General features: G+C 52.9%; 10 protein-coding genes across 10 annotated transcripts; 6 read left to right on the top strand and 4 right to left on the bottom strand.

Moving 5' to 3' along the window:
- Positions 1-453: 453 nt before the first annotated feature.
- On the top strand, positions 454-2,574 carry J4E87_001896 (uncharacterized protein; the record flags this gene model as incomplete). The annotated part of the gene is made up of 6 exons (XM_049373536.1): positions 454-478; positions 1,098-1,173; positions 1,262-1,324; positions 1,373-1,495; positions 1,542-2,397; positions 2,452-2,574. 6 exons carry the CDS (start codon positions 454-456, stop codon positions 2,572-2,574), a joined length of 1,266 nt encoding a protein of 421 aa, XP_049236906.1.
- A 269-nt stretch (positions 2,575-2,843) lies between these two features.
- J4E87_001895 (uncharacterized protein) lies at positions 2,844-3,889 on the top strand (the record flags this gene model as incomplete). The annotated part of the gene is made up of 3 exons (XM_049373535.1): positions 2,844-2,883; positions 2,962-3,177; positions 3,228-3,889. 3 exons carry the CDS (start codon positions 2,844-2,846, stop codon positions 3,887-3,889), a joined length of 918 nt encoding a protein of 305 aa, XP_049236905.1.
- A 1,649-nt stretch (positions 3,890-5,538) lies between these two features.
- On the top strand, positions 5,539-8,937 carry J4E87_001894 (uncharacterized protein; the record flags this gene model as incomplete). The annotated part of the gene is made up of 1 exon (XM_049373534.1): positions 5,539-8,937. One exon carries the CDS (start codon positions 5,539-5,541, stop codon positions 8,935-8,937), a length of 3,399 nt encoding a protein of 1,132 aa, XP_049236904.1.
- Positions 8,938-9,320: 383 nt separating this feature from the next.
- SDH1_1 (succinate dehydrogenase flavoprotein subunit) lies at positions 9,321-11,431 on the bottom strand (the record flags this gene model as incomplete). Its single annotated transcript, XM_049373533.1, has 5 exons — positions 9,321-9,878; positions 9,932-10,414; positions 10,469-11,007; positions 11,055-11,239; positions 11,289-11,431. 5 exons carry the CDS (start codon positions 11,429-11,431, stop codon positions 9,321-9,323), a joined length of 1,908 nt encoding a protein of 635 aa, XP_049236903.1.
- A 777-nt stretch (positions 11,432-12,208) lies between these two features.
- Positions 12,209-12,988, top strand: J4E87_001892 (uncharacterized protein; the record flags this gene model as incomplete). The annotated part of the gene is made up of 3 exons (XM_049373532.1): positions 12,209-12,638; positions 12,709-12,897; positions 12,948-12,988. The coding sequence occupies 3 exons, from the start codon at positions 12,209-12,211 to the stop codon at positions 12,986-12,988; spliced, it is 660 nt and encodes a 219-aa protein (XP_049236902.1).
- A 1,502-nt stretch (positions 12,989-14,490) lies between these two features.
- On the bottom strand, positions 14,491-14,898 carry J4E87_001891 (uncharacterized protein; the record flags this gene model as incomplete). Its single annotated transcript, XM_049373531.1, has 1 exon — positions 14,491-14,898. The coding sequence occupies one exon, from the start codon at positions 14,896-14,898 to the stop codon at positions 14,491-14,493; it is 408 nt and encodes a 135-aa protein (XP_049236901.1).
- Positions 14,899-16,154: 1,256 nt separating this feature from the next.
- Positions 16,155-17,218, top strand: J4E87_001890 (uncharacterized protein; the record flags this gene model as incomplete). Its single annotated transcript, XM_049373530.1, has 4 exons — positions 16,155-16,199; positions 16,252-16,280; positions 16,331-16,859; positions 16,916-17,218. The coding sequence occupies 4 exons, from the start codon at positions 16,155-16,157 to the stop codon at positions 17,216-17,218; spliced, it is 906 nt and encodes a 301-aa protein (XP_049236900.1).
- Positions 17,219-17,659: 441 nt separating this feature from the next.
- Positions 17,660-18,028, top strand: J4E87_001889 (uncharacterized protein; the record flags this gene model as incomplete). Its single annotated transcript, XM_049373529.1, has 2 exons — positions 17,660-17,679; positions 17,770-18,028. 2 exons carry the CDS (start codon positions 17,660-17,662, stop codon positions 18,026-18,028), a joined length of 279 nt encoding a protein of 92 aa, XP_049236899.1.
- Positions 18,029-18,303: 275 nt separating this feature from the next.
- On the bottom strand, positions 18,304-20,101 carry J4E87_001888 (uncharacterized protein; the record flags this gene model as incomplete). The annotated part of the gene is made up of 2 exons (XM_049373528.1): positions 18,304-19,589; positions 19,633-20,101. The coding sequence occupies 2 exons, from the start codon at positions 20,099-20,101 to the stop codon at positions 18,304-18,306; spliced, it is 1,755 nt and encodes a 584-aa protein (XP_049236898.1).
- A 905-nt stretch (positions 20,102-21,006) lies between these two features.
- On the bottom strand, positions 21,007-23,124 carry J4E87_001887 (uncharacterized protein; the record flags this gene model as incomplete). The annotated part of the gene is made up of 1 exon (XM_049373527.1): positions 21,007-23,124. The coding sequence occupies one exon, from the start codon at positions 23,122-23,124 to the stop codon at positions 21,007-21,009; it is 2,118 nt and encodes a 705-aa protein (XP_049236897.1).
- Positions 23,125-25,138: the final 2,014 nt, after the last annotated feature.

Below are 25,138 nucleotides of genomic sequence, written 5' to 3'. Positions count from 1 at the left end.
CGTCTGCGCTCCCAGGGCGCTGCAGCGAGAGCCGGCGGGGCACGCGAGACCAGCGCGCCGCCTGCAGCCTCTCTGCCTGCCTGCCTGGCCGCTGGATGACGTACAGGCATTTAAGGGATGAATTGCCCACTAGAAAACGCGCAATTGCCCCCGTGTAGACGCTGGCCAGAGTTCGTGGTGCGCGCCCTGCACGCTGTGATACAACACCTCCGCCGTGCTGTTGAGTGTCCTGACCCCGCGACCGACCGCGCTCCTCCGCCAGAACATCGTCGCAGCCCCCCTGACCGCCTCGACCGACACCATCAGTCCGACGAGCCCTGATCTCCAGCAAGCGGGCGACGACAAGGAGCTATTATTCATTCCCCTTCCGGCTGTCCTCGCTCGCCGCCGCGACGACGCTCGATTCCGCCTCGGACCACTACCCCCACCAGCTCCCACGCTTATGCTGCCCTCATGCAGTCCAGTGTGACGCCCTTCGGTATCTTCTGCTCCAACCATTTCCCTGGGTTCCGGCTCGTGCCTGTCTGGCTGGCCACCAACCCGTCTTCGCTGCTCCCAGCACTGCGGACAGGCATCTCCGGACCCTGCCATGGAGAGTTGCTAACGGTCATTCTTAGGCTACAGTAGTGAGTCGTGCGGGTACTGCAAAGACGCATCGAATGGCAGTAGAACCGCCAATTCTCGTACGTGGATTTTCATAGTCATGCCTACTCAGTCATGGATGGATCGCCATGCCTGCAGACCGCTGTCAGAGCGGTCAAGCCTTCTCACACGAACAATGGGCGTCAATGTTGCAGCCGGCGCTTTTCCCGCCTGCATTTGATGTTCCGTTAAGGTTACCTGCGCTCACGTGCTGCCCCCGCGTCGCGTGCAATTCTGCCCGATCCCACCCATGCCTCGAGCGATGCGTCGCCGCCAAGCATCGTCTACGCGTCGGCAGACGTCGTAGAGTGTAGATCCTGCGTCGCGAGATGAATTGCATCACAGCGCATAGTTAATGCTGCCATCGCGATGGTCGCCCTGTCGCATAATCATGGAGCGGGGGAAATCGGAACGAGGCTGAGCGCCGAGAGCACTGGCTGACCTTGCCCGATTAGGAGCAAGCTACTACTTCTCATCGAAAAGCTTGACCGTTGAGGTCTACCAGATCCTCGTGGACCGCGGCTGGAGAAGGTAACGACCCACTCATGCACGGCGCATGTTTGCAAGCACCTTGCATCCCAGCACTATGCCCATAACAGCAGCTGATACCGGCTTCTAGATCTGGTACCATCTTCTACAAGCCCGACGTGCTGCGACACTGCTGTCCGCACTACACCATTCGGTAAGCAGTATTGCAGAGACATCCGACTAGAGGCTTACCCGAGGTTAGTCTACCCGTCGCTTCCTTCAAGCCCTCGAAGGATCAGAGGAAGGCAGTCAACCATTGGAATGACTACGTGCTAGGCGAGGCTTATATGAAAGAGGCTTCTAGGCTTTACCCAATATCGAAAGAGTGCGTAAAAACACCGTGCAGTTCCTACTAGACTAACAGCTCCCAGGGAGAAAGCTCGTGTCAAGAACACGTTTGACCTTAGCCGTGAGATTCACAAGACTGAACTCCAGAACGTCAAGCGCCCACCTGAACCCGCACATCGCTTCGAGGTGACACTCGAACCGGCAGCCTTCACGCCCGAGAAGTATGAGTTGTTCAAGAACTATCAGCAAAACGTACACAAAGAGAAACCTCATGAGATTTCTCAATCGGGTTTCAAGCGTTTCTTATGTGATTCGCCGTTGAAACAGACCTCTAGAACTGTCGACGGGAAAGAGCAGCTCCTAGGATCATATCACCAATGCTACCGACTCGATGGACGACTCATTGCGATGGGCATCCTCGATCTGCTACCTCATTGCGTTAGCGGTGTCTATTTGCTCTATCATTCCGATTTCGAGCAATGGCAGTTCGGAAAGCTGAGTGCGCTACGAGAAGCATCATTGGCGCTCGAAGGTGGTTACCAGTACTACTACATGGGATACTACATCCACTCCTGCGTTAAGATGAAGTACAAGGGCGACTACAAAACTCAGCATGTTTTAGATCCTGAGACGTACGAGTGGCATCCGCTCGATGGTGAGTTACGCGCTCTGCTAGACAAGAAGTCTTATGTCTCCATGTCTCGAGAGCGTCGTAGGAAAGGGCAAAAGGGGGATGCAGAAACGAATGCTGCTGCAGATCAAGACGACTACTCCGACTATCCTCTACCAACAGCTGTCGAAGGTGGCAAGGCCATTTCCGACGGCATGTCGTTGTTCGATTTAAAGGTGCCAGGGCTCATGACAGCCGAAGAAATCGAACAGCAACTTGACCTGGCCACCATGCCCATCCGGGTCCGTGGACAAATGGCGGAAGCTCAGGTACGCGAGCAGCCCATGCATGAATGACTTTCAATCGATACTAACTACCTATAGGATCTTGTCTCTTGGGAAGGTAGCGATTTGAAGAACCCCCGTTCGATCAAGGGCATCATTGGCGAGATGGTCGCATGCATGGGCCCTGAAGTCGCATGGCAGGTAGTGGTACAGCTTGGATGAAGAGCATGAGGTCACGAGAACCACGTCGAAATGTTATCCCATGATGCATGAAAATAGAGACCATGTAGTTCGCCTTCGATGCAGCGTCAATATAAATCAGCTAGATGCGCAATTCCATGCTCATGAACTCTGTCCGGTTGCTTCCCCTAGTGACGAAGTAGCTGGCCCCTTTGAGCCTAGCTTGTACGTACGCCGAGGCTGCCGGTCGGAATATCGTCGACCTTGCCAAAAGTTCACGCACAACACGGCGATTGACGTAGCACGCAGCCATGTCCGCGTCGCCCCTTACACTCGTCGTGCGCCCCCGTGGTATGTTCTCTCTGTTCATTGAGTTGGCTCTAGCCTGGCTGAGCGCGTTCTGATTGCTGTTGGCTAACCCCTCTATAGGCCGCCCGATCAAGAATCTCCCCGAGACCATCACCGTCCCGTCCGATGCGACCGCCTCTCAAATCTTTGAGGAAATTGCAAAGGCCTCCAGGTTCTCAATTCACCGATTGAGGGTTACCAAGGGCAGTGATGGCTCGCCGATCAACAATGTGCGCGATGTCACGGTCCACGACACAGGCCTGAGGAACAAGAGTGCTGTGGATGTAAAGGATCTTGGTAGACTACATATCGTCTGATGACGAATGAGATGGCTAACAACGTGCAAGGTCCCCAGATCTCCTGGCGAACCGTCTTCATCGTCGAATACCTCGGACCCCTCCTCATCCACCCGCTCATCTACTTCGGCCGCTCCCTCATCTATGGCACCTCGGCGCCCCCCTCGCAGCTCCAGAAGCTTACCTTCCTCATGTGCGTCGCCCATTTCGCAAAGCGCGAGTTCGAGACCCTCTTCGTCCACCGCTTCTCGTCGGCCACGATGCCCATCATGAACATCTTCAAGAACAGCGGCTACTACTGGATCCTCTCGGGCTTCAACTTGGCATACTGGAGCTACGGCCCTAACAGCCCGGCTGCTAAGCCTTCGAATCCGCTCCTGACATATCTCGGCGTTGCCCTATTCGCAATCGGCGAGGTCTGCAACTACAGCACGCATCTGACGCTTAAGAACTTGCGCCGTCCAGGCAGCACTGAGCGCGGTATCCCTAGGGGACTCGGCTTTGATCTAGTCACATGCCCCAACTACATGTTCGAGGCAATGGCTTGGATCGGCGTGGCCCTCGTCAACTGGAGCTTGAGCACCGTCATTTTCATCATCGTGGCTGTCGGTCAGATGGGTGTTTGGGCCTGGAAGAAAGAGAAAAGGTATCGCAAGGAGTTTGGCGACAAATATAAGCGCAAGAGGTACGCCATCTTGCCCGGCATCTGGTAGAATGACGCATCAGGCGATGGGTACCGTTTCATTGAGGAGGCTGCACTTGACAGGTGCGTGGTGCTAGCTGGGAGGCTTTGCGCACATGGGGAATGCGAGAAGATAACCAATTGAAGACAAAGAACAATATATGAGTAACAACAGAAGCCGCTAAGGCTGCGGCGAGGCGCACTTGTAGAACTACAAGACGTAGGCCGTCACACCCACTCAAAACGGTGACACCTCCGCAGGTACCCGTAGCTGATGTGCCGATGCCTCTGGCCAGCTCAATCACACTAAAGATGTTCGTCACTTGTTTGCTGAAAGACCTTTGGTGACAGATCTCGATGTAGCTGCGTGATGAGTTTACGTCTGTCCTTGACTCATTTGTGCACCTCAATATATTGACAAGGCTTGTGATATTGAGTGTGTGCTCGGCTTGTGATATTGAGTGTGTGCTCGATTCTGATTTCCAGGTACAACCATCATCCACACCACAACCCAATGTTTTGCTTTTTTGTCGTGATGGCTTGTTGGATCTGCCCGCCCGGCGGCCACTCCCACATCGCCCCGATGAACGCCGAACAAACCCTGCATAAGCGCGGGAAGAGCATGCCACCCACCTGTCATCTCCCCACCCACGCATTTCCCAAAAGCACGCTCACCGACACTCATAAGCAAGTGAGGCTCGACCGACCTGCAAATCACGCTCAATATCTCGCTGCCTGCAAGAAACTGCCTGCAAAAAGGCAGATCGAGGCTGAGATGATGCGGGCCCTCATTTCTGCCTACCAGCGGTCAGCCAAACAACCCAGCCGGCAAGCCCGTTCGTGATCAGCCCTAGCCTTAGCCGCAGCACTACCTCGACCTGCCGAACTGGCTAATCAACAACTCTCCATTGGCCATTTACCGTGTTTGGGCACGCCGGGCCGCGGCTTACGATGCCCAGGTGGGAGAAGAGGACCTTTCTTCAGCTGTGACGGGCTGGGCTGGGTGGCGCTTTTTTATTCGACGATCCCCGGTGAGAACTAGAGGGACTGCTAGCTTCAGCCGCAGTTACGCATCTGGTCGTGTGAGGACGCGTGTATAAGAGGACTGAGGCAGGAGCCATTGTGGGACGAACAATAGCCTCACTCCCATTGTCCTCTTGTGCTGAACCATTTCGATCGTTCTGTTAGCGTTTGATCTGGTGTTGCGCACATATACCCCTCGTTGCTTTTTCTTTGGCTGGCTGCGCGGTCTTCGGCTTGAACTACTTGCATCTGCAAGGCTGGTCGTCACGTTCTTGCCGGTCACATCTCGTTCTTGCTACTTCGAGTAACGGGCGAGATTGTTGAACATCGTGACGTCGATTGCAGAGGCGGTAAGAGTACACAAGCAACCCCACGAGATACTCTGTGTTGCGTACCTAACACAGGAACTACTCGCTGAACGGTGTTCGACTGAATGTAAGCCCGACGGTATCTCTTATTTACTCCTTCTGCTGTCGCTCCTATCTCCTTTTGTAGCTCCTGTCTTTCCGGTTGGATGCACCTACCATTTCCAGATCTTCGAGCAAGATGCGGCTTCCAGATTGCCCGCCAAGAAAACTGTCCCTTCTCAACCCAGTCGCAAGATCAGATCTAGCCGAGAGAATGACACTAACACAACCTTCCAGCATACCCAAAGATATGGCTGCAATAACAGCAGATGCGAAAGCGGCGTGGGACGCCCACGTCGATACCCGCACAGGCGCGGAGCCACCAAAACCAGCTGACCCATCTGAGATCAGCACACTCAGAAACAAGATCGGCAACTCTTTCAAAGCAGCAGCAGCTTTACTAGGCGCTGCAGCAGCCCCGGTTCCCGACCAGACAGGCGATGGCTCCAAGATTGCCCCAGAAGAGAAGGCTAGCTTGTACAAGAAGATTGAGGGCAGTCTTCGAGATATGTCTCACCTTGGTGTTGACAACATCCAAAGTCTATTGGAAATCCAGAAGGAGAAAATGCTTGGTGGCTATACTGATGACAAGACTTACCTGATGGAGGGTCTTATCCGAACCGCCGCCAAGCTGCCCGACGGATCCAAAACTAGGGACGCAGTTACAGGCAATTTCCTAGAGCAGCTATGGAACGACTTGCAACACCCACCGCAGTCGTACCTCGGAGAGAAATTCCAGTATCGATCCGCAGATGGCTCCAACAACAGTCTTGTCAACCCCCAAGTGGGCGCAGCAGGGACACCATATGCTAGAACAGTCAAACCATCTCAGATGCAGACCCCCGCGCGCCCAGATCCGGGTGTCGTATTCGACAGCATCATGACCAGGAAGCATGCCGAACTGCATCCCAACAGGATCTCGAGCATGCTGTTCTATCTGGCATCTATCATCATCCACGACTGCTTCCGGACGAGCCACGAGGACTTCGCCGTTTCCATGACATCTTCTTACCTCGATCTGTCGCCCTTGTATGGGAGTAACCAGACCGAACAAGACATGATGAGGACCGGACGCGATGGAAGGATCAAGCCTGACTGCTTCTCAGAAGCGCGATTGTTGTTCTTCCCTCCCGGTGTAGGCGCCATGTTGATCATGTTCAACCGTTTCCACAACTACACTGTCGAGAACTTGGCCGCGATCAATGAGCAAGGGCGCTTCAAGAAGCCTTCGAATGAAGCGCCCCAACCTACTGGCGATGCTGAGGCCGAGAAGAAGGCAAAGGACAAGTACGATGCAGCATGGAAGAAGTACGACAATGATCTGTTTCAGACTGGTCGTCTCATCACCTGCGGCCTTTACGTCAACATTATCCTGATCGACTACGTCCGCACCATTCTGGATCTCAACCGCACAGATAGTAACTGGCAGCTGAACCCCCGCGCTGAGGTAGCGAACCTACCCATGGGTGTTGGCAACCAGGTCTCAGCTGAGTTCAACCTCGTTTACCGATGGCACTCTACAGTGTCCGATCGCGACGAGAAATGGACGCAGGAGATGTGGGACGGTATGTTTGGCGAAGGCCGTGATCCCAAGTCTATCAGCAAAGGCGAGTTCCTTGGTACCTTGAACAAAGTCTACAGCAAGACCGATCCGGATCCATCGAAACGCAAGTTCGCTAATCTGGAGCGAAGCGAGTCCGGGACGCTTCCTGACCAAGGCCTTGTTGACATCTTGACATCAAGCATTGAAGACTGTGCCAACTCTTTTGGGCCAAACAGAGTTCCCGCTGTTTTCCGTGCTATTGAGGTTCTCGGTATCGAGCAAGCACGTAGCTGGAACTTGGGCTCGCTCAACGAGTTCAGGAAATACTTCAAGCTCGAGCCGCACAATACTTTCGAAGACATCACATCTGACAAGTACGTACAAGAACAACTCAAGCACCTCTACGACCATCCCGATAAGGTTGAAATCTATCCTGGCATCGTTGTCGAGGATGCGAAGCAACCCATGGCTCCAGGTTCCGGTCTCTGCCCAGGGTACACCGTCTCTCGTGCTGTTCTCTCAGACGCGGTAGCGTTGGTGCGCGGCGATCGATTCTACACCCACGACTACAACCCGCGCACATTGACTAATTGGGGCTACCAGCTTGCTGATAGCGATCTTGGTGTTGACAATGGATGCGTCTTCTACAAGCTCTTCCTGCGCGCTTTCCCACAGCACTTCAAGTACAACAGCGTGTACGCACATTACCCTCTAACGGTTCCTTCCGCGATGAAGGTTGCTCTCACCGATCTGAAGAAGGACAACTTGTACGACTTCAGCAAACCAGTTGCAACAGCACACCCACACTTCGTCAAGGAGTACAAACTCGCCACCGATATCATGAAAGACCAAGCTACCTTCAAAGTCGTCTGGGGCAGAGCCATGGAATACATCATGGGTCCCGCATCCGCCGACTTCATGCTTGCTGGCGACGGACCCAAGAATGCCGCATCAAGGCAAATGGTCAGCAAAGCCCTTTACGTCTCGTCGTGGGACAAGGAAGTACGCGACTACTATACGCTCAAGACCAGGCAGCTGTTGAAAGAGAAGAGCGTAAAGATTGCCGATTTCAACCAAGTTGACATCATACGCTCCATCGGCAATCTTGCCCACGTTCACTTCTGCTCTGAGCTCTTCATGTTGCCGCTCAAGACGGCCGCACAACCCTACGGTATCTTCACGGAGGCTGAACTCTACCTCATTATGTCGTCGGTCTTTGCGCTCATCTTCTTCGATGCGGATCCTGCTTCGTCTTTCCCCTTGCACGTCAAAGCAAGGAAGGCAACACAATTGCTTGGAAACATCGTTGAGAAGAACGTGCAGGCCATTGCAAGCTCTGGAATCTTGTCCAGTATCATGGCAACAATCTGGCCTCAGGAAACTACCATGAAGTTCTATGGCGTGCATATGATCAAGCGACTGCTAGAGAGCGGCATGTCGCCAGAAACCCTGACTTGGGGTCATATCCTCGGTACAGCAGGTGGTATGGTGTCTAACCAAGGCCAGCTCTTTGCTCAAACGATCGAATACTACATCCTCGGCGACGGCAAGAAACACTGGCCCGATATCCAGAAGCTTGCTGAAACCGACAGCGAAGAAGCGTTCGAAAAGCTGATGCACTACACTATGGAAGCAGGCCGTCTAAACGGCGAAACAGGCGTCATCCGCGCCGTCGCGAAACCCACCTCCATCACCGAAAACGGAAAGACGACAGACCTCAAACCAGGTGATGCTGTCTTTGTGAACTTACGCGTTGCATCTCACGACCCAGACGTCTTCCCCAACCCAGATGAAGTCGACATCACACGCTCCCTGGATTCCTACATCCACCTCGGATACGGTCCACACCAGTGTCTCGGACTACCGATGACGCGCATGGCGCTCACGACTATGCTCAGAGAAGTCGCTCGACTCAAGAATCTTCGCCCAGCGCTGGGTCCGCAGGGCAAGATCCACAAGGTGGAGAAGAAGATGGGGCCGGGCGAGGAGAAGTACTCGTACCATGCCTATTTGACGGAGAACCAGGATATGTACTTTCCGTTCCCTTGTGGTAAGTCGTCCGAACCTCTTGATTTGTCAATCAACCCGTTAGAGAACGTTTGCTGACTTGATGTGTAGCTTTGAAGGTGTGCTGGGATGATTAGATGGATGTAATGCTTGCATCTGGAGCTTGATGGATGGATGACAGTGTGTGATGAGATGAACGATTATTCGAAGGGTTTCGGTATAGTTTAAAAATCGCCTATGTTATCTTCGACGGCGAACGGCGTAGATAGCTGAAATGATATGTGTTCCCTACCCATCATTGCGTGAACCGATATCTCATCGTATTGCACAACGCATGCAACAAGGGAGACGATGAGTACGAATCGAACCCATCTTGACGTTGTAGTAGTAGTTCAGAATAGATGAATATGCTAATAAGGCGAGTTAGTAGGGGCCAAAGGCGAAGCAGAGGTCTCAAACTGACCTAGAGATCTTCCCTGGCCTCAATACGAGCGCTTCATAGGTGGCACACTCGCCGCTTCCTTCTCATCCAATGTCGTCATCTGCACCGCCCTTGTACCAAACGTGACTTCCTGACCAACATTGCCCTGCCACGTCAGACTATGCTTCATCCAATCTTCGTCATCTCTTTCCTTGAAGTCATCTCTCGCATGCGCGCCTCTACTCTCTGTCCTTGCCAACGCCGCCTTACTCGTCTGCGAGGCGCTCGTAAGAAGGTTGCGCAGTTCGAGCGTCTCGATAAGATCAGAGTTCCATATCAGGGACCGGTCTGTGACGCGGAGGTCGGTGGTATATTTCTTCTCGATATCACCGAGTTGAGTGTTGCCTTTGGATAGTGAGTCGTGGGTGCGGAATACGGCCGTCGTTGATTGCATGGTGGCTTGCATGTCGTTTCGTAAAGCGGCGGTCGGCGTGGTTCCCTTCGTGTCTAGGAACGTATTTATCTCGCTGATGGAGTCGAGGCCGACGTTTTCGGGGGCTGGAGTATGAGGCGCAGATGGGGAGTGGTTCGCAGAGATGTGCAGTGCTGTTGCGCGGCCCTAAACATGGTCAGCATGTACAGCAAGGTTAATAGGAGAATTTGAGTACTCACAAATACCACAATGTCGAGCAAGGAATTCGCTCCCAGCCGATTTGCGCCATGAACGCTGACGCATGCGGCCTCACCTGCGGCATAGAGGCCATCTACAACAGCTTCTTTTCCACTCTTGGCGTCTACATCCAGCACCTGTCCATGATAGTTCGTCGGTATACCGCCCATACAGTAATGCACTGTTGGTAACACCGGTATTGGTTCTCTCGTGATATCGATGCCAGCGAATATTCCTGCTGTTTCCGCGATACCAGGCAGGCGTTCCATGATGACGTCCTTCGGTAAATGGGAGAGCTGGAGATGTATGTGATCCCTGTTCGGCCCACAGCCGCGGCCTTCTAGTATCTCGAGGTTCATAGAGCGAGAGACGACGTCGCGAGATGCTAGGTCTTTAGCAGTAGGAGCATAGCGTTCCATGAACCGTTCGCCTTCGCTGTTGAGGAGATAGCCGCCTTCGCCGCGAGCGCCTTCTGTGATCAAGACCTAGTGTAGTCGTCAGTCTAGAGGCTTTGTGGTTGGTTGCCTCCGTGAACGTACGCCTGCGCCATAGATGCCAGAAGGATGGAACTGCACAAATTCCATGTCTTGGAGTGGCAGTCCAGCTCTTGAAACCATCGCGCTACCATCGCCCGTGCTTGTATGCGCGCTTGTTGCACTGAAGTATGCTCTTCCGTATCCGCCAGTAGCCAGCACTGTGTTCCGGGCAAAGATTCTGTGAGTTGTGCCATCTTCCATATTCAGCGCTGTTATGCCCACGCACTTGCCCTCGCTCATCATCAAGTCGAGAGCAAACCACTCAATGAAGAACTGCACTCCTTCCTTGAGACTCTGTCCGTATAGCGTATGTAGCATTGCATGCCCTGTACGATCTGCTGCACATGCCGTTCTGTAGGCCTGCCCGCCTTTCCCGTATTTGAGCGACTGCCCGCCCAATGCTCGTTGGTAGATGGTGCCTTCGTTCGTCCGACTGAATGGCATGCCGTAGTTCTCGAGTTCGACGACTGCTGGGACGGCCTCGCGCGTCATGTAGTGTATCGCGTCTTGGTCGCCGAGCCAATCTGACCCCTTGATGGTATCTACTCGCATGTTAGCACAAGCTATCATGGATAGCCCACTTGCTTACCATACATGTGCCAACGCCAGTCGTCCTCAGTCATGTTCCCGAGCGCGGCGTTGATTCCACCTTGCGCAGCGACGGTGTGTGAACGGGTAGGGAAGAGCTTCGATACGCATGCGGTCTTGAGTCCGGCTTCCGTGAGTCCTACGGCAGCTCGAAGGCCAGCGCCCCCGGCTCCCACCACGATTGCACTGGACTGAAGTTAGCTACGTGCCTCCCCATAGATTGAATGTCGATTACTCATAGTGGTGATCAATGACTGTGAGACCTTTGACATTTGGCCCATTGACGGAGGCGAACTTCCTGTGGTGTCTTGGGTTAAGTAACTGCCGGTGAGCACTGTACTGGCGGCGCGAGATGGTTCGCGCAAAGGCACGCATCATGAAGAGCGATAGGTGAAGAAGAGATACATTGAGTCTTAGCTAGATCGAGAGAAGGGCTTGGAGACATCAGAATAGTACACGCGGTAGTTAGTACCAGTGGCGCTAGCATGTAGGCGTTCGGCATGCCCCTCTAAGCTTCCCTCGGCTGTATAACGACCCAGGGTGGGTGGAGGTTGATAACGCGGAGGACCCCTATACTCCATAGTGCCGAATGCTCCTCGACAGTGGTGTTTCAAGAGTCAGAGAGAGATTATCATTCGCGACGCTGTTGACCTGTCGAGACGCGTCGTCTGATGGAGGGAGAAGTTTGCGGGGTAGACGGGAGTGAATGTTGGAGACGCGATGTGGCGAAGATCTGGGCAGGAACAACATGACTCGTACGTGCGCTACCCCGGAAATGACAGCATCAACCAATCGGTCACAACGCATTACGCAAGGCGAGACACCGATCAGCCTTCCGTCGGCTATACAACATTGCACTAGTCCAAGACCTCACTTTGTTTTCATTATCGCGCTTAGCATTTCATAACAAGTGTTCACGCTTTGTGGCAGCCCCTGCTGGCATATAGCACCCGGTGCATACTCTCCCGTGACGTCATCCGACGAGTGGCAATATGGCGGACTTGGTGTGTCCAACCACTGTGCGTCGGGGAGTAAAGGGCGTAGAAAGGGCTGATGCGGATAACACGGGTGTATAGTCGATGTGAGAAAATTTCTGTACAGCTTATAGACATACCTTTCCAAACGCACAACAGACTTCACCAAAAACCTCCTAACATGACGACCGAATGGGCAAAGAAATGGCTTTCCAACCCCTCATCCACTCCAGCATCTAAGCAAAAGCTCACCATCATCGCCGAGCTCCTTTCCTCCAAGACATCGCCCGAAAGCTCTGCCTCCGCAACAGCCTCCCTCGTCGAGGCGCAAGACGACATCAGCTACGCACTAGCCGATCTCGTTGGTATCTACTATTCGGCTGCTGAATCTTGTACTAGTTTGAAGGAACTGGAACTACTCGTAGCATATCTCGTTGCACTAGCAAGACTACCCGATGCTGTGAACCGAGGGCCAGAGGCCAGGAGCTGGGATGTACCTGGCCTAGAGCCACCACCCAAAATTGAGGTTGGAGAGGTCATTGTGATTGAAGGAAAGAGGCTATGGAGTCAGTTACCGGGGTTTAGTATGCATCTTACGGAGAAGTTTCAGGGTACGTTTGCCAAATCTCTATGCTGCCGGCTGTGACCTTGTACATTTCATGGCTGACGTTTTCATGATAGGTCCCGAGCTATGGACTCACAGTATCCGGAACCCAGCAACCCCTGAGGTCGCAACCACGAAATGGAAAGACTTCAACACTCTCCTCGCCCTAATCGCGCATGACCCGGATGCTCAAACCACACCAGCTCTCGCAGACTACACCAGACTGTCTCGTGTGACTTTAGCCATGGCACTGGAACACTCGCCAGGTACAAGATTGGGCAAGAATACAGCTATGCATGTACCGGCGGCTGCACAGTGGCTTTTGATCGCTGGGGAAGAGATCGACATGATGTGTAGGGCGGGTACGGAATCGATACCTGGGGGTGACCTGTGGGTGGAAAGAGGAGGGAGCCATGTTTGCGATGTGGCAAGATTGCAATTCTGGAAGGAGAGATTGAGAGACTTGGGGTATTGATGTCATTGTTGGTAAGAATAAGCCGACGTTAGATACCGTTATTCAGCTATGCGCCTTATACAAAAGAAATACTTGAACCAGCCCGGAGCCTACATTGCCGTTAGATCACCTACTTGGCATGTTTCTATGTTAGTGTAGGCTGCAGACTTGCTTACGTTTTTGCTAGGGTAACTTGTATGAGCATCAGCTTGTTTTCCGCTTCACTAAAAACTGGACTATATCCTCGCCAATCTATCCTCGTTCGCCTACCCTAATGTCTCGGTATATACCAGATCGATCTCTCAGCTTTCCTAGCAGCTTCGCTTGAGACTTCAACCTCGACCGTTACCGTGCTTTCATCTAACCGACCAATATTCCCTGCGTATTGTTCCCCAGGACGCAAAGGTCTTAGCACAGGCATAGCTGATGCCGACGTCGATTTCGACGCCGATACTGATGGCCTCTCATCCGACGATGAAGCAGGACACGCTGTTTCTAATGTCGGTCGTCTAGGTTTTGATGAACGTTCCTGGGTAACAGGCAGTTGTATTGGAGCGCCATTATTGCATACAGGTATACATGGAGGGTGCACGATGGTCTTCGTGCGTTTCTTCGGTGAAGTGCTGGAAGTCGTGGTTGTCGAGAAGGAGCTTGCACGCGTTCGGTTACTAGAAGGGGATATTGAACGACTTGATGATGATGATGAATTTTGGTCGGCCGTGTATCCAGACGTTGCGAGCGAAGTGCCAAAGACGCCTAAGTAAGACATCTTGCGTGTCTATAAGTTGGACTCAGGGAGATGGTGTGACCAGTCGATTGCTATTTGCTCTGCGTTCAGATGTCGTAGGACTTTCCCAAAGTCTCACGGGACTAAGGTGCGTCGGAGGTTGTCGCTCGGGGTGAAACAGAGCGTCGTTGAGCCAGGTGCCTGCGCCTTCATTCGTACAACCGATCTGGCAAAGGTCTTTCGGAATCGTTACTAACGAGCCGGTCGAGTCTGTGTGGGGGCGGCGGAACATTATGGCGCTTTGGAGTATGTGATGTAACCACTGTATCGTGAATGGACGTTATCGCTGGAGAGTAAGTGAATAGTGTCAGACAGCGTGAAGAAACGAAAAGCACAGGCGAGCTCTTTTGACACAGTCTCATTTGGTATAGTACTGTATCCACAGTGCTCGATCAAAAGATCCAGAAGCTGGCTAATACCAGTCGAGCTCATAATAGTAGCAATGTTCACCTGGGAATAAAAACGCCTTTCCAATGCCAAACGCCAGCGGCTATGCATCCCTCCAGGCAATGCAATCGCTATGTCGCAACCCATAAAGTCATAATACAATCGTGTCGTGTCATTTTGCGCCATTCCCATGCTAAAACGCCTGAAGATCCCAACTTTTGCTTGCGTCGGTCATCGTTGCATGTACATGCCGGTGGTGACCATGACATTGCCATAGCGCTCGTTGGCGCGCCAGAGGTACTTTAGGAAAACGATAGCTTTCAGGTAGACTTTCATAATGCGCCTCCGTCGGACTCGATCGGCTTCCAGGATTTTGCGCAGCGCCTTGGAGACAGCAAAAGGTGAGGCGACCCTCCGGGATGGTGACTGGATGATGGCGGGCCACGACGTCGCTCGGGTCAGCGTCGGCGGACTCAGGTCGGAAACCTCGGGTAAGAAAGCCGCTGGGGTCTCGGGCGCATCGTTAAGTGAAGCAGGACCGAATTGGGCGTCGAGAGGTTCATACTCGAAGACTTCTGGAATGCTTCCAAGCGTGGGAGAGAAGGCCGCTGAGCGGGGAGTGCCGGGTTGGTGTGACATTTGAGTGGTAGTATTTTCTTTTGGTGGTGACTGTCCTCTTCTTGGTGGTGAGGGACGGGCAGGTTGATGTTGCTGCTTGGGTGCGCGTGGTGAGAGTTGGATGGAGGGTTGGCTGGCTGGCCAGAGCGGAACGGAGAAACGCCTAAACATGGAGCCCGTTTGTTTTGCTGACTGATTGAGGAGAGCGTCGCATCGTTGCGGTGAAAACAGCAGCATGTCGGACAGTGAATGTGTTGCACGACGAGGCTGAGGTGAGGACGAGATTGGGAAAACGAAGGAAAGCAAAGCGCTGGCGGCACCGCGGATTAAGGCTGACTTTCACCCATTGTTAGTCGTGAGTATAAACAGTTAATCCCCGCTTTTGCAGGACGGGAAGGGCACTAGGCACTGGGGCCCAATGATGTTAGCATACGGGCGACGGTGATCGTGTGGACAAACGCGTTTGTTTTGCAGACAACACACTGGCAAGCCACTTCCCGTGGTCACACGAGCTGGGAGCACGCTGACCTTTGACGAGAAGACGCGCCGCTGCTGCCTCACACTCCTGGGTGCTCTGCGAGGAGGTGAATATTACCCCGCTCAGGCATTGTGCGATTGTAGATGAGGCATGACGTCGCTATGGAAAAAGTTTGGATCGAGAGATCGAGAACTCACATCAACCGGCGCAGAAGCCGCCAACGGTAACGCTAGCCTCTAGCCCAATCACGCGTGAGACGCCCCTTCCTGTCCCCAACTCCTTCACACCACCATTGACTGCCTCTACCACATGGCCAGGGTGATACGCCGTCTGTGTGCAGCCGCCTGATGCAGCGCATCGCAGATGCAAGCGTGCGTGTCCTTTGATGCGTCACCGGGTAGTCAGAGCCCTGCCATGTCGCTTTCAGCTGCCTTGTCCTCCGCGGACTGCCCTTGCCGTGGCCTGCGTCTCACCGATGAGGGCATGCTCAGGCTTTGCACGTTTCACGGCGACGCCCAGCAAAGATAGGCATCAACTGAGCAGTAATCATCTTCTGCGCTGAGATAGATGCAGAAGGTCCTCGGGACCCTTGTACGGCGGTAACCTACCGCCTGCTTGGGATGCGGAGAAGCCAGAGCTATACAGCACCAAAGTTCCTCTCATCTCCCGCTGCAGGTCTGCCTGTCTGCCATCGCCTCTGCGACGTCGCCTACGACGGATTCTTTCGCTTTTGCTACTACTCTGCTTAGCCGCCTCTAGCATCGACTAGGCTGTCTGACTCCGAGTCACCATCAGCAAAATGACGTACACCAGGAAGCAGGTCGTGACTTGCATCAGCGTGCTAGTAGGGTCTCATACGGTGCGAGCTTTCACGTGCGCGTTCTAACAATATCTAGTATCTCGTCATCGCAACCGCGCTCGCAGGGTAAACTCACATCGTAACCGACGATGCTAGAAGCGCGCTAACACGTCTAGGTGGGCTGCCTCCCGCGCGAACGCTCGTTCAGTGCCCATCTCCGACACATTGACCGGCTTCACTACGGCTCTACCCATCGTCTCAGGCCTCCTGCTCGAGTGCGGCTATGACTTCACGCGTCGGCAAGAGCGTCGCAAGCATCTGGGCCGCGGCGAGATCCAGCGCCCGCCACTCGTAATCATCGCGAACACGCTCATCTTCATCTACTCGACGGTCGTCGTTACCCTCGTCGGCACTCATGTCGCGCCGCCTTCTGGGTTAGATTGCGGACTGCGCGAGCGCTGGCAGACGTTGTTCAAGCACAAGGATGCGAGTGCCATCCGCCAGATCCAGGATGCCTTTGAGTGCTGTGGCCTCGCCAACGCGCGCGACATGGCATGGCCTTTCCCAGACAAGACACACAAGGCCGACGCATGCCAGATCACGTATGCTGGCAGAGCTGATGGCTGCTTTAAATTCTGGAAGGCTGAGGAGCAAGTGGTTGCCGGCATGCTCATGTCCGTCGTGGGCATGGTTTTCATCTGGCAGGTACGTAGTGGAGGGTTACAGCGCTCCGAGACGCCAATACTAACTTGACTTCCTAGATCCTCATCATCGCTATTCCCACACAGAAGGAGTCCTGGCTGCATCGTATTGCGCCGGAACGTATCTCCCGCATGATTGCCGACGAGCGCAACGGCGACACCGAGCCTCGACGAGCCATCGATTACATACCCGGCTACAACAGCAACCGCTACTCTGACCGCATCGAGGAGGAGACTGAAGAAGACAGCCAGGACTCAGTCCGTGCTATTGAGGAGGGCAATCGCCGCCTCGATGGCGCGCTGCCAGGACATGTTGAGCGCGACCAGCAGCCTAGTGTCGAGAACGAATGGGCGAGGAACTAGCGAATTGGATGTATACAAGCTGCGGTAGTATGCAATCACGCACTAGACGTTCGAGAAGCGGCATGGCAGAAAATTGGGGTGCCAGTTATGCGCGAAGTCACAGCTCTGTGCATCTCGAGACTGGTCATCTCATCCTGACTGCGACTAGAAGCGGGAACACAAAGGGCCAGTTCGACTGGTCCAGCATCTCGTCTATGAGACAACACCGTCCACGACTGCAGTGTCGTCTCTAGCATGTCTTTTCCGAGTCAGACAGTATGGGCTGTTCCAAACAATGCAACGTAGTGTCTTATATCGTCAACTATGACTATTTAGCGTATACTTTCGACCGCTTTCATTCACAATGCACTTCAATCTCATTCGTATATACTCAAATCAACATGTTCGCTCACAGTGGACTGCTCGAGGCAGACTGACAGAGCATTCTGACATACCTATATAATGTTCGACTCTCGAGTCCTGTATACCCGCAGACCACAAACATCATATCACACGCACGTCACAGCGATGTCCTCCACCAAAAACACCACCACCTATCTGTGCTCGAACAGGCCGCGCCTTAACAGTGTAAACACAGCCCACACCTTCGATGACATTCTCCCACCAGAGAGAATGACAACATGGGAAGACTTGGACGCCAAAAAGAAGGACAAGTTTTCCCACAAGGTCAAATCCAAGGTGGGGAGTACCGCAAAGTCCGCTTTAGCCAAGACCAAGGAGAAGTTGGCGGAGAGCAAGGCGAAAAAAGAAGCCAAGAAGGCGGAGAAGGAGGAGGGGAAGAAGACAAGGATCGATTCCGTAGTGGATTGATTTAGCTGGTGGAAGAGGAGGAGGGTTGTGCATGAGGATAAGTAATAAGGTGAAATGAAGTTTGTTTGACAATCTGAACTCTAAGCTTGGTGATCACTGTACGTTTGATCGAGTAGGCGTCCCAGTGGCTCTTGTTGCATACGGGTCGACTCTCTTGTGGCGAAAGTGTCCTTCTACTTCTGTGCTGATCGTTGATAGCTTGAAAGACTTTATTGACTATTGACTTAGAGCTAAAGGGTGGGATGCTGTCTATGGTGCTCTAGCAATCTTTCTCGTCAGGGTGGTTTGGTGATGAGAGCGTCGAATTGCTCTGATAAGCGATACCTTATGCGCTGTCTCTTTCTTTCGCTGCCATCCGGATCCCAGGCTATGACTCGTATTTGGTCGTCGATAGGTGATTCTTGATGTGTTTCCAACGCGTCGCTTACAGCTTCCTCCACGCAGGCATACGCGAGACTGGTACTTGGCTCATAAAAGACCTCTTCATCATTATCCTGGAACTTGGAGTCTTCCCAATCAGATACATCCGTTTTCTCCAGACTCTTTACATGTCCTTCCGACGCTTCCTCGGTGTCTGTCGCCGTATCATCTTGGTCGAGTGGTGGAGGGTCTAAAGAGTGCTCTTGGTCGCTCTCGTGATCGCCGAGCTTTGGCTCCTCTATAGGAATCGTCTCCACTATCGATAGATCATTGTCCTCATCCTTCTCGACTTCTTGATGCTTGCATTGGGTGACTGGTTCAAGCAAGCCATCGTCGACTGGCGGTATGGGTACAGGATGCATGGGCGGTGGGCTGATAACGTCTGCATCGTCCTCGATTACTTTGATTGCCTCATTCTCCGGACTTTGGCTGGTAGTATCTTCAGTTCCAGAAGAACCGTTATCGGGTAGATCGGCATCGTACACACGTAGCCATGGCGCATGTACTTCCTCAGTAGTACCACCATGGTCGTCCGACAGCCGGTGCAAACTTCCGCTGACAGAGACCATAGGTACTTTGTGATCGTTCACGGCAGCTTCCAGTAACGCAGCTTCTTGGCGCTCAAGCTCAGCTCTCTTTGCAGCAAACTCTGTCTTAATGTCTGCTAACCTCCCGTGTAGTAGTTGTTTGTTGCGTACAAGCTCTTCAATAGCATCATGAGTCCTCTGCCGTACATTTGAGAGAAATATGCCGCATTTGTCGTCATGTAAGAGCCTCGCAAGAAGTACAGCATCGGTAAGGTGCTGTAAGAGTTCACTGGAAGACAGGCGAACTCGGTGAACGGCGTTATGTCGGAGCTGGATAATCGATTCCATGAGACCGGGCAAAGGCTTTACATCGTCTTTCATGTCGTCCAATTTGAGTTCTTCTCGGTAGATGAGCAATGTTCTGGCCCATTGATTGAGTTCGACTGCCTCTGCGCAGTCCCAACCTTCACGATGTAAAAGCCCAATCAGCCTCTCCTGCGCAAAGTCGAAGCAGGCCTTTTCAAGAGTGTATTGGACTCTGACGAGGATGCGATGCTGGTCCCAGAGTGGTATGGCTACGGAATCGAACGACTGCGTGTGCGAGGCTGCTTGAACTTTTTTTTCAGCACGGCTTGAGAATACGTTGATGCCACATACTATTCTCAATCTTCTCTCTCTCCTTCCTGGCTTTGAGCCTGTCACCGATACCCATGAGTTCCTCGGGACTACATACCCCTCCTACGGGCTGCACAGCTGCTGCACTACTTGCTGCAGTGCTGGACTCGGTAACTGCTGGCTGCACAGCCGCTGCGCTGTTCGTTCCGGTCTGGAACACGGGGGCATTTACTGGACTGGGCTCATTCGAAAGGCCCCCAAAGACATCAGGAAAGCGTGTTTTCGCTTTCTCGGTTGAAGCAAAGATCTGGTTTCCTGACAGAGCGAAGGCTACCGCGGTAATACCTTCCACTCCATATCTTTGAACTAGAGGCGCAACCTTGGCGTCATATCTATACTTCTCAATATTCTTGCGAATCTTTTTCGCAGTGCTAGGCGGTGTCGGACCAATGCTGAAGATGTCCTTGAGCGCCAGGTACACTTGCTTCTCGGTCAACGGAGGGGCGGCCATGGTTCTTTATTTCGACTTTCAGGTATAGAAGGAAGGGAAGCAGTGGAATTGTGCATCGCGGTTTTGGCCTTTGCCTCCAGCTATATGTAAAGGCGCCTCAACCGCTGCGCCTCAATGTTGCCTTGAGGAGCTTGCGCATAAACATTCACTCAGCTGGAAATGCACCCCGCGCATGGATGTCTTGCCCAGCGAATGATTGATCCGGGTTGACGCCATGTTTGTGGGCTAGACTGCGAGCCTCAGGCGTGGCTTGCTTTCCGACGTGGCTTCCTGGCGTAAAAAGCTGAACACGGAGCCCACTGCCGTTCGACTTGAGGCTCGGTACATAGCAAAAGTCTGCCTGAATGGGGAGCTCGTGAATGACTATCGTCCTAGGCGTGCGAATAATTCTCTCGCTGGTGTGTCGCGTCATATGAGTCCATCGCGATCGCAATGTGGTGGTGTTGGAGGAGAGAAGCAGGTGCGGGTGCGGGCCGGCGGCAGGAGCCCTGGTGACCCTTGAAATTCGCCGTTCCAGCCCCCCAAATTTGGCGCCCTCGTCTGACGCGACAACAAGACGGTCGACGCGCCAAAGCATTGCCATAAGTTCACGTCAATCAAGGCAGAAACTGAACACCCTGGAGCGTACATTAAGGTCATATTTTCTAATCTGCTTGTCTCATCATACTGTAGTCTGCTGACCTGTTCAGTTTGTACGTATCTGAGGTGAACTTTGATCACATCCAGAATAGCATGTCATTTGCGCAATGAGCTTTGGAAGAGTGCGCAACCCCAATCACACATCGAAATCTTGCATATTGAAAGGTTTTGATGGAATTGCGCTCCCAGTCCGCGATCATTTTGTCTTGTGAGCAAAGCTCAGCGCCTACATACCTACCTAGGTATCTACACAACATCAACTACGCCTACTCCGCAACGAACGTGGAGCTATCCCATCCATACACCTTCTTCAAGCGCCGGGAGTAGATGAAAAGACGTCGCCCCTCGATACTCGCCTGATGCGGCCGATGAAGCGTTATGTCCCTGCGTACCGACACCTTCTCGGGAGGAACGAATGTGTAAATTGAGCCGACTTTGGGATCAATAGTAAAGCCGAAGTCTGTCATGGCAGCTACGAATGCGTCCCAACGTACTGGGCTATGAGCTGCTGACGATCTTGAGAACAGCGACGAGAAGACGGCGGCAGTGGAGGGTTTGACGTAGAACGTCTCCTTTGACGAAGCGGGCTGGTCATTCGTGGTGGTTTGTGGCGTTATGTCGTAGATGGGGGTTTGCGCCGGTCGTGTCTTCTCCTTCTGTTTGCGCTGCTCGATGTTCGATGCTGGGGTTTCGGGAGCTGATGGGGCCTTGTATTCGGATTGGCCTTGACTAGCTTTTGCCTTCTGCTGCTCGTACTGTTGCTGAATGCTGGATGCGCAGTTCTCGACTAGGTCCTGGTAGAGAAAGCCGAGCTTCGTACCCGTCTTTGCGACAATGTACTGATCGAGTGTTGCGAGAGCGCCTTCAGCCATCCCTGGTTCCAGCAAGTTGTCAATTGGAATCGCGTACTCACCGAGATCTATGCCGTCTTTCAGTGACCTCAGCTCCTTGTCCAAAGCTGTGTAACCCGGTACGAATGGCTGGCTCTTCTTGTGGTTCGGTACGGGTAATTGGACGACTGACGAGAGAGACTGAATGAAGGTGACAATGATGGCAAGGTCTCCGAGGCAGTCGTACTCTCGCTCCGAAAGATTGTCTCGCTCTAGCGGATGGGCTCGATGGAGATCTTCTAGCTTCTGAAGCCACTGCGCAGCCCCGGACCAATTTGTATCCTCCTGGCAGAGTCGAAGAATGTAGTGTAACTGCGGGTTCTCTACTGTTAAAGACTCGGGGCTTCGCTTCAGTAAGATGCGCGTAACTTCGTCCTTCTGTACGGTCCACATGCGCTTGAACCACTTGCTGCCTCCCATGCCGACGGCCACACCACGTTTGAATCCATTCTGAGCGCGCAGATACTCCAGGTGACAAGTGTTCGAAAGCTCCTTGAGGATAGTCGCTCGGAACTGTTTGTCTGATGATTCCTTCAGCAAATCCATAAGACGGCCAATGTAGTTCCATGTGGCAGCGATTTTTACCGCGTTCTGGACGACATCGAATACAGTACCGCTGATGTATTTATCTGTATGTACAGGCAACATCCGGCCCTTCTCATCGGCGACAAGTTCCGGCCTACTGAAGAAGCAAAAGTTGACTTCATCGGCTAGGACCGTGGGCTCAGTGGAGATGAGACTAATGAGATCTTCACGCGACGACACCTGATCGTGAGCCATGTCGACGAGGTCTGGAAGTTCGACCTTCTTCGGAGCCGAGTGTACGGATAACTTTGCTAGAGCTGCAGTCGCCTCGTCGGCTGGCTTCTTCGGGCGCTTTTCCTGGGTTCGCGTGGTAGACGCGGTATCGAGAATGTCTTCAATGCTAATGTTGAGTAGCTGCAGCAGGTTCGTCTGTCGCATGAGAATTAGCTCGCCAGTAGCCTGGGGTACTATGACTTGAGCTTGTATGGCCGGCTTCATGTTTGCCAAAACCTCTTCCCGCTTTTCTGCGAGGATCTGGACCGATTCGCCGTAGCCATCCTCCGTCAAGAAAAGCGTGTAACAGTTCTTGAATTGGGCGGCGTCTTGGAGTCGTAGGTTCTTCCTCTGCATCATATCAACTATATGCGCGTGATCGCCTGGACGTCCATTAAACCCTGTCGCGTATTGGTCTTTGAGTGGCAGGGTTGCCCGGTGCTTTAACATATCGAGGAAGAAGTTTGATGAAGGGGCAGTGATGTCGCGTATGTTCCATTCGGGAATGAACTTGTAGACATTCTCTAAGCTCGTATCTTCAGCATGCTTCAGGACAGCGCCATCACGAGAGCCAGCCTGCATGATCTTCTTGCGTTGTTCTTGGCTAAGCGAACGCCACCTTTCTTCGATGCGGGGGCCATGCTGTCGGTACTTGTTGGCAAGATCGCGATGGAGTTCTATGAGTGTTTCGTTCATTTTGTCTGCGTTGGTGGGAGTTGGGCGTGGGAAGTGTGATTTGCCGGGGGTTTTGTCGCGGGTTGATCCAGGTACCACGCTAGAAATCGCTGTCAGCCGGACTGCACTAAGCCTATCTTGTCTTAGAGCGGTTGATCCAAGTCGTTCACGAGTGAGAGGTATCTGCGGTCAACACAATCATTGAGTTTGGATATCCTGAGCCTGATTGGAGGCAAACGATTACGATATTGACTTGAGCCATAGTTCGATAGGTAGATCACGTACCTTGCGGCAGTCATGTTACGGCAGTGCTGCAAGCCACCTTACGCCACGAGCAGGATATGTGTACATTGTGCTTGTTTGTTGCATCTAGCGCAGCCTATCGGAAATGCATTGAGTTCTGGTTGGCGCGTGGGCGGACCAAAATCTAGCGTGTAGGCGTAATCGAGATAATTAAGGGTCTTTGAGCTGAGGACAGGTTCTGTATAAGGTACATGTCTCTCAATAATCAACAGCCATTTTGGAAGCGCCCTGCTACCCACACGATAGCTATGCCGCATGTTTTGGATTATGCATATGAATATCAAAGGCTCCCGCCATGCTCTGAACTCTGCAACTCAGATTTCTGATTAGTGAGATCGGTTTGTTCTCCATCCCTTGCTCGCATGGATTCGCACTGCCGCCGTCGGTCTTTGACGGCGTCTATGGCCTTTTTCGTCTCTATCTCTGCAATTCCAACATCGTCGAAGAAAGACACAATGCCAGGTAATAGGCCAAGCCGACCAGAGTGAATAGCCAACAGCCCAGAGCGGGTGTAAGTAAGCCCGCTGCTCCGTTAAAGCTGCCAAGGCTAGAGATAGAGCTGCGCACAGCTAAAAAGAGGCGTCTTATACCCCCTCTAGCAGCAGCAACAGGCTATAATAAAGTATAAGAGGGCTATAGGGCAGAATTAGGGGTATGCGGGCTGTCGCTTCGCGAAAATTACACCTTGCAGAGCCGCTTCGCGGAAGTTAGAGACTCTGTATTGTATTGTTAGATGCACCAGAAATCAACTATCGGCTCCGACAACCTCAATGGTCGTATGTCCACGGAAGCTATCATTGGCCTTATTGGTGTGGTTGTAGCCGTGTTGGGAATCGCCTCTTCGCTAGCGTGGTCCAAGCGGAGGAAATCGCGCAGCGGATCCCGTCGCAGTCCTACCCCAGATGGTGCGTTCTCATGCTGCACTCTTCCCACTTCAAAAGACGGCGAAGCTGACATGCAGGCTTTTACTCAGAAGTGATAAATTTCAACTATCCGACGTATGGCCATGCCTTCACACCGTTGCAATCCGCCAGTACCTGGGCGCGCACAGCTAGCGATGGCGAACAGGCACCGTCGCATGAACAGTATTATCATGTGCACTGTGAGCGCTTGACGGTACGAGGCTCGCTAAGATGATAGGTGTCGAGAAGGTCGAGGCAGCATGGTTTTGAGGGTTCCAAGGTTGATTCACGGTCGACAGCAGTGTTGCATTTTCAGAAGTCTACCCACCGTATTACTATGGCATTCTATCATTATCATTGAAAGCCCATTGCACGCTTTCCATTGCCAAGTATGAAGCGTTTACAAGCTCGGGCTACACAGTAGACTAGCATGGGCGGCGAACTTCAAATACGGCTCGTCCGGGGCCGCGACGTGGAGACATGGTGAAAAAAGAAGGGGTATCGTCTTTTGTCCCGTGCTGGAAGTGTATAGTCTCGTGCCGAAGCAAGCGTGGCCTTCCAAGTTTGGGAGCAGAAGACGGAAGAAATTGCCGCCGCGGGGTCTCTTGCCATCGCTGCACCTTCTTCGTGCACGGTCTTGCTGCCGGATCTTCGCCTTGACGCTGGCGTATTTTACCACCCAAAACCTCCTCCGAGCCCCGCACAGTCTTGTTGGCACCTGTTCGAAGCACGCCGCCCGCATGTTCTCCACACTGGCGTGCATTGCATTGCGAAAACCTCCTCCGAACTTTGTACGAACGCTGTCTAGCCAATCAGAGGCCGAGCCGAAG

Source organism: Alternaria ethzedia (genome assembly GCF_023757985.1).
Source record: "Alternaria ethzedia strain BMP 0044 chromosome Unknown scaffold_3, whole genome shotgun sequence".
Taxonomy (NCBI): domain Eukaryota; kingdom Fungi; phylum Ascomycota; class Dothideomycetes; order Pleosporales; family Pleosporaceae; genus Alternaria; species Alternaria ethzedia.
This window is presented reverse-complemented; position numbering and strand designations above follow the sequence as displayed.